At 41.4% G+C, this 12770-nt stretch overlaps 1 protein-coding gene across 7 annotated transcripts in view; it reads right to left on the reverse strand.

The window, feature by feature from the left end:
- Positions 1-604: 604 nt before the first annotated feature.
- WWP1 (WW domain containing E3 ubiquitin protein ligase 1) overlaps positions 605-12770 on the reverse strand; it is an 84621-nt gene continuing 72455 nt past the window's right edge. For all 7 annotated transcript variants that reach the window (XM_072951725.1, XM_072951729.1, XM_072951730.1 and 4 more), the window contains 4 exons: positions 9758-9862; positions 7267-7363; positions 6788-6860; positions 605-1294 (listed from right to left, as the gene is read on the reverse strand). In XM_072951725.1, coding sequence (XP_072807826.1) covers positions 1195-1294; positions 6788-6860; positions 7267-7363; positions 9758-9862 — 375 coding nt within the window. In that variant the 3' untranslated portion in view covers positions 605-1194. The remainder of the gene's footprint in view (positions 1295-6787; positions 6861-7266; positions 7364-9757; positions 9863-12770) is intronic.

The following is a 12770-nucleotide window of genomic DNA, read 5'->3' on the forward strand; positions in this document are numbered from 1 at the left end:
CACTGATATTATTCACATCAGATTTTAATTTGTTATACATCTTTGTAGTTTAGCAAATGCCCTTGATAATGAAAAACAGTGTTATTTACTTAGGACAAAAATAATAATCTATAAAAAAGGGGGAAGGAGGGACCAAAATATTTTTTACATACCTATTCAGATACATAGAATTTTCATGAATTTAAGAGCAATGAAGATATTTAAACACTAATAATAGAAAATCATTAGCCTTATTTGAGTGTTCAAATGCTTACGTAAGTCTTCATCTGGTTTTATAAAACCAAAACTTTTAACACAAACAAAAGCAGAAAGGTTCACATTACCTTTTTATATGTTCCTAGGTATCAAACTGCATCAATTTATTATGAATTAAATTTAAAGAACATCACAGATTTTTAAAACAAAAGTACAGAAATGTCTGATTCTTTAATTCCACGAACACCTAGCATCCCAAAGACACATGTAAACAAACGCCTAAGCTGCTCAATGAATTCTCTCCAATTTCTAGGATAAACTACGTGGCACGGGATCTAGTATATGACTTCCATGTAAGTTACAATTTCATTCACGACTTTTTAACTATATTAGTGATGTAGCAAAGAGGGAAATTTTCAACTATTATATTTATTTAAAACAAATCGACAGGTTCAAGCACCTGTCTTCAGAAAAGCCAGCAGCATTTTTTAAAACATATTCAAAGATTTGGCCTAAGCCCTTAATACCTTCCTGCACAGCCATGCAACTAAACACCCTCAGGAGATGTTACGTGAGGGAGAAAAACATGGAGCAACTTGAACTTCTTCCCCTGGATAACAGAAACAAGGTAAAGCAAATCCAGATTATTTTTTTGAATGAACGGCTGTCATGTTTAATACACTTGGCGCTCTATAAAACTAGAGCCACTATCATATATGCTTATATAGATATATACTTATTATTTTTAATAAAGTCTCTTGCTTGCTTCAAAATTTAAGGATGATCTTTTTCCTGGTCAGTCACTTCAAGGGAACAATAAATAAAGTAGAAAAGGATGAACTGTTTTGCATATTTCTGTGGAAGAACGGAAAACATTTATACTTTGAGAGGTTCAGAAAATTCACTGTACAGAATGAACAGCTTATATACACTATCTGTGCAATTTTTCTTGGCTGGGGCATTTAAATGCAAGAGCTCCTCCAAGACAAGAAGCCACATTCATTCTTGTCCAAATCCCTCTGTCTCTTCTATTGCAAAAAGAAGTTTTTCCTTTAGTTGTTCATAACTCTTATATGGTGGTAGATCCAAGCGATTAAAACTGAACAAAAACAAAAACAAAATCAAATGTGTTTTCAATAAAACAAACTCTGAACAGATTTCTAATACAATATTTTTTAAAGCACATTTGAAAAACTAAACACATAGAGGAAGAACGTAAAAATTTTGTTGGAAGAATTCTAACACAATTTACTACAGATAATTTACTACTATGCTATTAGTTAATATAATATTAAATGTACACATTTTCTTATAGCAGTCTATTCACATTTAAGACCTATTCATAAAAATATTTTACCATTTCCCAGAGAAAACTGGAATGACAAATAATTGTGGCACTACAGATAAAAGCTGCAATTTTAAAATAATCGCTAATTTTTCTCTTTACCTATTATTGTTACATTGTGTCATGAGTCTCCCTAACTTCTCTTGGGTTGAAGAGTCCATTTCTTTCACTCACTCACCCAATTCATTCATTCATCAGTTATTTACCGAGAATCTTACTTATCATGTGTTTTCCCAGGAGCTGGTGATACAATGAAAAAACTAAAGACCCTGTCGTTCATCGAGCTGACATTCCAGGATGGAGACAGTCAGTAACTGAATGCGTACTTCTGTCTTTTCAAATCATCTCATCAAGTATAACCATTTCTAAAATAATATGTTTTCAGTTTTGCCAGACTCAAAGAATTCCCTGATGGGATTAACCAACAAAATACAGGAAATACTGAAAATGCTTAAATATCAGTGTTTTACAATTTACAAAGGTGTGGAATAACATTTCATTTTTTACGATACAGCCCTGCGTGGGTGAATTCGGACAGGGGGGTCCAGGGCTTGCCCCCCAGCCCCACCTCTGTCGGTGTGTGCTCAGACAGCTCTCAGGAAGCCAAAGCCTGTCTGGACTTCCCACTTGCTCGTGCGGAAGGTTTCTACAGGTGGTCCAGTCCCCCTCCAGCACTCCCACCGCTCCCGTCTGCCCTCGCCTCGACTCGGATGTAAGAGCCGGAAGTCAAGAGCCTTTTGAAACAAGGCAGCCGGTTAAAACGGTGCTTTCCTCAGACCATTTTCTTCTTTGTATGAAAAGTTGTTAAATATATTAACAGTAACGGTTAAGCAAGCAGACTACATCTTCCCATCCCTACCCCCAGCTCCCCTTCCTGCCTTGAAACTATGCCTCAAGGCACAGTCTGACAGTGAGCGGAGGTCAGGAGAAAACTGTCCACAGAGCCCTGCACTGAGACAGCCATTCACCTGCCCCCGTCGGATCCTGCCATTCTACCCACTGAGCTCCCCATCTTCCCCCTCCTGGTCGTTTCTACTGCTACCATAGTCTCCTGTATGTACCTTCCCATCAGCTCTTATCTGGACCATCAGAATTTCCTGCCGACTGATCTTGCATCCAATTAAAAAAAAAAAAAAAAAAAGGAAAAACTTCACAGCCTGTCTCGTCTTTTATCGCTGCCAGAGGTACCTTTAAAAAAAGACACGCCAGTTTGAAAAAACCTCTGCGGCTCCCAGGCCCTGTGGGGGCGGGGGCAGAGGGGAGGAAGCCTGTGCTGTCTGGCACGGCCCCCATCAACTTGCTTAATACTCTCCAAGCACACCACACACGTGGCTGTTCTGTGCCCGTGCTCTCACGGCTCTCCTGCGTTCTGGAACGCCCTTTCGTGGTATATGAAAGTGCTATTAAGAATCAATCCAAACGCTACAACTTCCTCCAAGACCTCTCCCTGAACAAGTTATAGACTTAATGATTCCCCTTCTCTGTAAACTCTTTTATTTCTGTTTTAGCACGTGCTAAATTATGACTGACAGGCCTACTTGAAAACATGTACAACAAGGTTCTAAGACTTTAGCCATTACGTTTTGTGCTGGTTTACAGACGGACAAAGACATACTAAAATCTGTTCGTCTTCGAGTACTTACTATGTGAATATCACAGTACTGTCTTAATTTTTTTTACCTTTTAGTTCCAGCTCTGAGTAGAATTTGCTACTTCTACTTTTTTATATATAAAAAGGGAAGACACCAACACACCCATGGGCTCTAAGGGGACAGAGCCTTACTGGCCTGCCACAGCACTGTGCAGAGCCGGGCGCCCCCTGCCCTGGGGAGGACAGCAGGATGGCCCAGCCTGAGAACGGTCAGCGCTGCTTCCCTGACAGATTACAGCCCTGCTCACCACAGTCACTGCTGGAAAACTCAAGTCTTTCTGGATCATCTGTTTTCATCTAGATTCTCGTCCCAGTACTGATCAACTCTGTTTCCTCTGATCTGACTTAAGTCCCACCTGGGGGAGGGGACAGCTCAGTGGTAGAGCGCGTGCTTAGCGTGCACGAGGTCCTGGGTTCAATCCCCAGGGCCTCCTTTAAAAATAAATCCCCACTTGAGTCCGCCATCTCAGAACTTTCCAATGCATTGGTTTGAACTCCTGCTTTATGATTTGCAGGCTTCTCTAGTCTTACCAATTCCTCTCTTGTCTTAACTGAAACCCTGCTAGTCTGAAACATACCATTGCCTCTGCAGCCAGTCACAACTTCCTCCTCTCAGGCAGACACAGTCGAGCTATGCAAACTTCCTCCTTCCGCCGTCGTCGCTGACCGTGCCCCTGCAGCCACTGAAAGCTCCGGCACCCACTTCTCAGTCCTCCCCCACCCACGTGCGTGACCTGCAATGCCAGGGCCTCGGGCTCTTGCCCTTCTTCAGTGACCTGTTTCTCTACTTCACTCACTGGTGTACCTTGAACCCTGTCATCACCCGTAAAGGAAATTACTAATTTAAATACTCTATTCTCTGACCATCTGTTCTTCCCAACTTACTTCAATTCCAATGCCAACCTGTTAACCCATTACTTTCTCGCCATCCTATCTCATCCTCACACTCCCCTCATCTTCACTTTTTACTTCATCCAAAGTCATCATTATAACTACTTTAGAGTTGTGGCCCACTGTTATAATCACTACCTTGCACAAGCTTTTTAAATCCTGTTTCCCTTGTTGAACTTAAACTCAAACTCTGAATGAATTCCACCTTCTTTCTCGTTCCTTGTTCCTTAACAGTTGAAAATCCCTGTGGGGGGGGCCCTACAACTAGACAGATTAGTGTCGCTTCAGAGGAGCTGCTAGGCCCGATGCCGCCCAGCATTCGCAGCCCTGTTTCTCTAGTAAATAGTCGTCTGCTTCCTGACACCTCTCCCTTTCTTTCTCCTCAAAAGGTTTTCCTTTCTTCACTGTTAGCCAGCGACCTCACCTTATTCCTTGCGAAAAAAGAAACCAGCAGTTGATAACTCTATTTTCCCTTCACAAAATCTAAACCCTATCTGTAGTTTGCCCCCAGCTTTTCCTCCTCTTCTGTGAAAACAAAAGAAATGTCCTTGTTTTTATCAAAGGCCAGTTCCTTAACTCAATTGTTTTCATCTTTCTTACAGAATGACTTCCTTTGGTTATGAGCTCTCTGCCCCCTGCCTCGGCCATCCCGCCTCTGCTGGATTCACCAGCTGAAGCTGCTGTTCTCCAGTGTTTTTGGTCACAGGATCCCTTTTCACACCTACAAACACTGAGAAGCGCAAAAAACCTTTTTTCATGTGAATCATATCCATTGATATTTACCATAAGTTAAAACAAACTTAAAAATAAGTTTATTTTAAAATAAAATAATCTTATTTTTATTAAAGAAAAAAAAAGACTTCGAAAAAGTAGTGCAGAGCAACTTTGTTTTCTATTTTTGCAAATCATTTTAATGTCTGGCTGAAGAGCAGGCATCTGAATTCCGATACCTACGTGTGTGTTTTTTCTGCTACACTATATTGTTTTGGGTTAAGTATATGAAAACTGTCCCCATACAGACATGCAGTTAGCAAGTAGAGGTTGACTTGAGTCATTTTTTCAGATAATGGTGGGTATTATTATTCTTTGATAATGTACTAAATTTCACAAGGTTACACATAATATGGATTTTGAAGTCATGTCAAAGAACCTTTGTACTCATGTAAAATCCACTGGTTTATTCTGCACTCTGAATGGACGTTTTACCCACACGTGAGTCTGTAACCTGATGCACTGGTCATCTGGAAATACCGGCTCACTAAGTTCTAGAGGATTTCCAGATGCTGAAGAAAGTCACATTTGCTAGTACCACCACCAGTCTCCTCTGCAGAGCCTTGGGAGCCTGTCAAGCTCATCACGGCGTATCCAAGCTTTCCACAGTTCTGCTTTTTGCATGAAACCTCAACTTTTCTCATTGCCAACAAATGCTGTTTCCCCTGAAGTGAAAACTCACTTCATTATTTTTCAAGAAAACGTCTGCCTAATACCTAAATCCGAATAAACAAGTTTGTCTGTCATTCTTTCAAAAAGAGAGTTTCATAAAAAAGGAAGCTGTTCAGCTTTCAACTCAAACAATTGCCTCAGGGCGTCCCCTCAGGACAACCAGTAGAGGGCTGTGCGCACACTTCCACTGTGTCGTCCAGAATATTAAACAGCTACATACTTGAAGCATCAAGGTTTAATAAAGTTAGTAATTTTCACTACTTCATAGAGAACAACCTTCAATACGCCTCGTTTTTGTTTGTGCTCTGAGCTTCAGATGTGCGGCACTGAAGAGCAGAGACACAGAGAGACTGCACTTTGCTGCCACTGCCTTGGCTTGTGCTGCGTCCACAGTTCTACCCGCCACTGCTCTGGCACCTTCAGTGCAAATGTCAAAACAGTAAGAAGGCAAAAAATGGCTTGGTATGAAAATAGTTCTGACCTCCTGAAAGAACCGTGCACCTCGCTGTAAGCCATCACCATCCTCTGCCTGGACACTGTAGCAGTTCTGCAACTCACCTCCCTGCATTCACTCTCCCCTCTGCTGCCGGAATGACTTTTCCTGGATCTTATTTGCTATTCAAAACTCTTCAAAGTCTTCTAATTGCCCTTAGAATCAGATTCCTTATAATAGCCAATAAGGCTCTACATAATGTAGCCTCTGCCTACGTTTCCAAATTCTATTAATCATCCCTCTCCATTCACACGACGTCATCTTTTATTTTCTTGAAAAATTATTTCTTACTTCAGGGTCTTTGGACACGACCCTGTACATGGAACACACTTCCCCCTTTCTTCCACCGCATGCTGCTTATCAACATCACTCTTTCCAAAAAACCTCTCTGAGCACCTATTATTACAGTGCTGTCCTGAATTCCTCTGAAGGATTCCTAGAATTTGCAAATAGTTATTTGTTTACCTGTTTGTCATTTGTGTCCCCCTCCCCAACGGAGCGCAAACTTTGTCAATAGTAGGGAGCACTTCAGTCTTATTTTTGTTGACTCAATGGACACATTTCTTAAGTATTTGTATTAACCAACTAGAAATCATTCTAAAGTCTTCAGTTATAGAATACTATATTAATCAGTCTGTTCTCAAAATTGAAATTCTGACTACTTTTAATGAATAAATAATTATAGTTCATCTTATGTAAAACAAAGAAAAAAAGAAAAAAAAAAAAAAGACTGGCTTTCATCCTGCTAGTTAAGATTCTTTGAACTTACCATGTGTGGCTTCTTGGTAACCAAGTGTCTTTGCCAACTTTTTCAATGCAAAATTTTTGAGGCCCATTACTTCCTAAACCAGGAAAATAAGACAAAATTTATCTGATCCTTTAAACTTTGGTTTTGATAAACAGTCAAGTAAGAGAACATGTCACGCGGTCACACAGAGGACACAGAATGAACTACAACGTGGGCTGCTGCTCACGGCTGCCGGAGCCCCAGCAGTGGGAACTGCAAAGCGGAAGGCGGCTGTCCCTGCACAATCACCCCCTCACAGAGCCAAGGCCAGGCAGCCCACGCGAGCGGACTTCATTTTCGTCTTACAAACGTATTTGATATTAACCATCAATCTGCCTGTCTCCTGGCAGACACCCTCCACAGAGCACAGAAGCGTAGTTCTTAGGTTCAAACCGCTGTGTGTCTAAAGGCCACGATTACCACAAACTTATGTGGGGAGGAGCTGCAGTGAGACCGGTTACCCATGAGCTCGGCGAATCCCCCCAGCGGCAGACGGCAGGTGCCCGTGACGAACTGCAGGAGCCGCATTCTTACTTCGTTGTCCGTCTCCTTCACAAACTGCGGAACAAAATCACATCTACTTCAGTATCAAATACGCACTAGATTATCTTCAATGATGAAAACAGTAGAGACCTAAATTATTCTTAAATTTCTTCCAGAAAAATTAAGAATTTAACTTGAAGAATAAGAAATTTAACACTGAAATTAGGTGTAAAACACGTGATGAGAAGAGGCTGCTGCGTTGATCATTTCTTAGGACCGGGCACCACGCTAAGTACTTCCATGATTCCTCAGGATTACACATAGGCTGGCCACCGTCATCAGTAAGTGCATCTGAGAGAGGAAACAGGGGCCTGGGAAGGCTGCCACTTGTCCGAGGTCGGGCTGTCAGGAGGGAAGCCGGGCAGACGTGGCCGGGCTGCACAACGAGAGCTGCCGTCGTGGACGGCTCCCGCCACGCACTGCACCATGTGCTTCTTGTGCATCCAGCCCTCACAGTAGCAGCGAGACAGGGGCTGTCGTTAGCATCCCCACCATTCACGGAAGGAAACGGAGGCCCGGAGGTGAAATAGCGTGTCCCTCTCAAACGGCTAACAGGTGGCAGAACTAACACCGACCCTCGGGCCTGGGTGCGCTCTAGCCCCTGCCGTCCTGACCGCCGTGAGCTGCCAGAGAGGAACGGACAGCTCCCAGATGCCACTCAGTAGCCTGCGGTATTTCCTTCCCCTAAACACCATTTCCCGACTCTGTTCTTCAGACTTGAAAACCTGAAGTACACATTCTTCTAAAAATATGTAGTTCACTGACTATCTCTTTTCTAAGAGGGACATAAACCAACAATGTGAAATACGGATCTGAATTGGTCTGAGTATCTCAGAAGGTGAGGAACTTAGGGAGGCCTGAGAGTAGAAATGTATCTTAAAAACAGGGACTAAACTTGAGCTAAGGACAAGACAAAATGTGGTGCTGATCACGACCAAAAGTGTGTCCGCCCAGAACTGTGCTGACACACCTATTTCATCAAGACAAAGAAACAGAGCGTATTATCAGGTCTGGCATAACCTCACCACTTTCCCTCAAACAAACCCAATTCAGAAACACACCTATTCATTTGGATTTTCACGACCCAAAGCTTCTGCTCCGCAGGGATACAGACACGAACGTCTAAATGGAAAATTGGGGACCACGAGGAGGAAGGATGCTGGTCAAGAGCCTACAAGGGAGGATTACGGACACCTGCACATGCTCTGTGAGGCGGTTCTGATGTTTCAGGCTTGAAAGTGGACTCATTCCTGCCTTTTAGTTTATTATTTTATAATAGGGCAGTCCGCACGTGCACGGTGCCTCCGCTGTCAGCTCCCCTGCCAGCTGCCAGCGCGCCGTCCCCTCCCCAGGCTGCATTCGTGCCCTAGCTGACTTTGTGCACAATATGTATTTTCCTTTTAACCAAATACCATCATACTACACACTCCTTCCTTTTCTTCTTAATATTATACTAAAACATTCTTCTCTAATATTTTTGTTAATTTGTGTTAAAAAAAAGAATGATGACAAGGTACAGAATTACAGAATGGATATATGACACTTTACTCAGTCACCCCACCCCATGACATTTAGGTGTTTCAAGTGTCCATTAGCGCACCAATAATGCAGCGATAAACACTCCAGGATGGGCCATTTCGCACATATGAAGTGTACCTAAAAGATACATTTCTAGAAGTGTCCACACTTCTTTAAAGTATGGAGCAATAAACATGACACATCCTTATGAGAAGGTGCAACTTTGGGAAAACCTTTCTATAATAATACAAAAACCCAGGCTTTTCACCTGAAACAGGGAAGTGTGAGTAAACCAGAAGTTCAGTTAGTAAGTTGCTCAAATGAGTTGCAATGAGTAAATTTATGTGGAGAATGTCCCTGGCCCAGAGATTTTAAATTCTCAAACACATAAACACCAAGAAAAGAAAGAAAGGAGAGAGAGAGAAAGGAAGGTGAGAAGAGAAGACGGAAAAGAAAAAATAAAGAAGAAAATAAAGTCACTCTTGGACATTACCCTCTAAATTTTTCTAATTTCTTGGCATATTATCACATTTAGAGGAATTAAGTATCTGCACTAATTTTCTCATTAAAAACATACTCCCTCCTCATTTACTTCTAGAATTAAGTAGAATTTGTGGACTACTTTCATAATACTAGAAAAAATGCTGTACTTACAACTATCACCATTAAACTGTGGCTTAGAGAAGATGGTCATTTACCCTTTCATTTAGGAAACAAGCAATGGAAACGCCTTCGGCAGGCGTTCACACTCCTACTTCTGACTTAAAATTCAAAAGCTAAAAAGCACATCCCAAAGCAGTCTCCATTTAAAACACGAACTGGTTTTAAATGACAGTTGCATTAGAAACATTTTCTTGGAGTACTTTGCTCTAAAAAGATAAAAGCAAATACCTGCCAGAACCAAATGATCTGCTTGCTGTTCCGCGTGTAATGCCGGTACACGGTGTTTCTCTGCCAGTCCGCCAGGTCCACCTCCTGCATGCCGCACAGCATGACCTGGGGAAGGAGCGCACGGTGGGCCGCGGTGCAGGCGCGGGCAGGGCGGCGGCTCACGCCTGGATCTGCTCGCATCCATGGGCACACGCGCGGTCCTGGCAACGGCCGTGCACGACTAACCGTGATCACAGAAAGCCAGTCTGACAGCACGCGTGACAGTTCAGCACGCACGATTCTTCGGAACTTTATCTCACCCACGTTTACTGAACGTAAACTGAAAACACTGAAATTCTTCAAGAAAAACAATAGCTGGGCCAAAACGGATGCACCCTTTCTTAATATCTCTTTTTACTACAAATATATCCCAAATTAGTATCCAAATTATTAAGTTTCAAATTTCTGGTTCTTCTTTTTTCAATCTATGCTATCTTATCTACTTAAAATTAAAAATATACTAACTTCCTGTTAGTCACTTATCTAGGCTTCGAGAATTAAAATATTCTACATGTGAAATTTTCAAATAACCTTCGTTTCTTATATATGGGATGAAAACTATTTTGGGCATAATAAATGGTTTAACAACTTATTTCTCACAAATCAACTATGATCCGTAATTTACATATGATAAGATGTATTTTAAGTACAGAGTTAGGTGAGTTCTGACAGATGCATACACCTGTGGAACCACCTCCATAATCGAGATGTAAGGTGTTTCCATGTGTCCCCTGTTGCAGTTATAACCATCATCCTCACCTTGCGCTCTAGGTGATCAATGATTTTGCCACAGATAAGATTTCTGAGAATATCCTGTGTACTGCACACCCACCTGCCCCCTTTTCTGTTTTCTGTTTCCACTCAGCACAGTGTTTACGAGCTTCATCCACGTTGTTATGGGTACCGGTATTTTCATATTGCTAAGTGGTATTTTGTCATAAATATACAACAATTTATTTATCCATTCACTTGTTGATGGACAGTTAGGTTACTTCAGATTTTTGACTTGGATGAATAAAGTTGTGATGAACATTTATCGAAAAGTCTTTGTGTAAATACATATTTCATTTCATGTGGGCCAGCACCTACTCGTGGAGCTGCTAGGGCGTAAGGCTGATGTATTATGTTTAACATTATAAGAAACTTCCAGCGCTATCCCAGAGTGGTAATTTATTTAGTTTGAATGTGCATCTCCCCAGCGACTAATGAGCACCTTTCTTGTTTACGCACCATCAGTGTAGCTTCTTTTGTGAAGTGAGTCTTTGCCTGTTTAAAAAAAAAAGGGTCTTTTTACTGAGTTATGAGTTTTTAATATATTCTGGATAAAGACCTTTGTCTCAAGAGTTTCTCCCAGTGTGTAGGGTGCCTTTTCATTTACTTAACAGCATCTTTTGAAGAGAAGTTTTTAGTTTTGATGAAGTCCAATTCATCCTATGTGTGTGTGGGTGTGTGTGGGTGTGTGTGGGTGTGGGGGTGTGTCTGTGTGGTCTACTGCTTTTTTACATTTTCCCTAAGACACTTCTGCCTACCCTAGGATTTTTCTACTTAGCTTTCATACTTATGTCTATAATTTATTTTAAATTAATCTTTGTTTATGGGCTCAAGCAGGGGTCAAGGTTAATTTTCTTCCATAAGAATATCCAGTAGATCCAGCACCATTTGTTTAAGACTTTCACTTTCTCCAACAAAATCTTTTCATGCAAATCAATCGACAATATACACATGGGCCTATTTCTGGACTCTCTGGCGTCCCACTAATCTATTTGTCTGTCCTTTCACAAATACCACACTATCTTAAATCCTATGGCTTAATAGTAATTCTTGAAATCAACTTCCTACAAGTTTGCCCCTTTTCAAGATTGTTTTGGCAAATCCAGAGCCTCTGCATTGCCTTGAGTTTAAGAAGTAGCCTGTCAATTCCTACAAAAACTTTTGGTGGGACATTGACTGGGATTGTGTTGAATACACAGATCAGTTTGGGGAAAATGGACATATTTACAATTCTGATTCTTCCAATACATAACATGGTACATCGCTCCATCTAGTAAAGTCTTCTTTAATTTCTGTGAGCAATGTTAAGTTTTTAGTTTAGAGGTCTTGCACATCTTTTGCTAAATGTTCCTTTTTTTTTGATGCTTTAGTCCAATTTCAAAATGTCTGTTGCTAGTAACACAAGATATACAATAGATATTTTTAAATTATTGCCCTTGTAGCCTATGGTCTTATTAAATTCACTCTATTATTTCTAGCAGTTTCTTGATAGGTTCCTTAGGATTTTCTAAGTTGACAATCTTAAGTTTTCAGTCTTTATGCTTTTTACTCCTAACTGTTGCCCTCCTACACTGGCTTGGGAATCCGGGGCAACGCAGAGCACAGGCGGTGAGGGTGGGCGTCTCTGCCTTGTCACCCAATCCCGATGAGAAATGCTCAAGGTATCACCTTTTAGAGTGATGTTATTAGGGTTTATCTTTTTTCTTGATGCCCTTTATCAAACTGAGAAAGTTACCTTCTGTTCCTAGTATGATAAGAGTTTTTTTATAAAGAATGACTGTTCTCTCTTCTTAAAGTTAAAACAGATTTTAACCTGTAAAAAGGGACATGATTATGAATAACCATTATTTTGAAGAATGGTGTGAGTAGCCCTTGTTGTGGTATTATTCATGGTTAAGAGAGACAATGCAGGGAGTAAGGGAACAAGAGGACTAAAAATCACGACAAAGTGAAAAAAAAAAATCTGTTTCCTCACAGCTCTGTATTATGAGCTAACGGCAAACCAGCAATAAATAAGGGCTTTAGTCTCCTTGCATGTGTAAGGAAGTTATATGGCCAAACTACTTCACGGGGCTCCACACGAGGGGAGCAAGCCTGCCAAGGGCCCACATGAAAGTGTGCCCCTGTCACTGTCCTTCTCGGTCTCCCGTTTCAGTTTCGTAGCTGCTCTCACGTCAGGCTCCCGCCACGACAGCCCTCTGTC

The sequence above is a fragment of the Vicugna pacos genome, chromosome 29, assembly GCF_048564905.1.
Source record: "Vicugna pacos chromosome 29, VicPac4, whole genome shotgun sequence".
NCBI lineage: Eukaryota > Metazoa > Chordata > Mammalia > Artiodactyla > Camelidae > Vicugna > Vicugna pacos.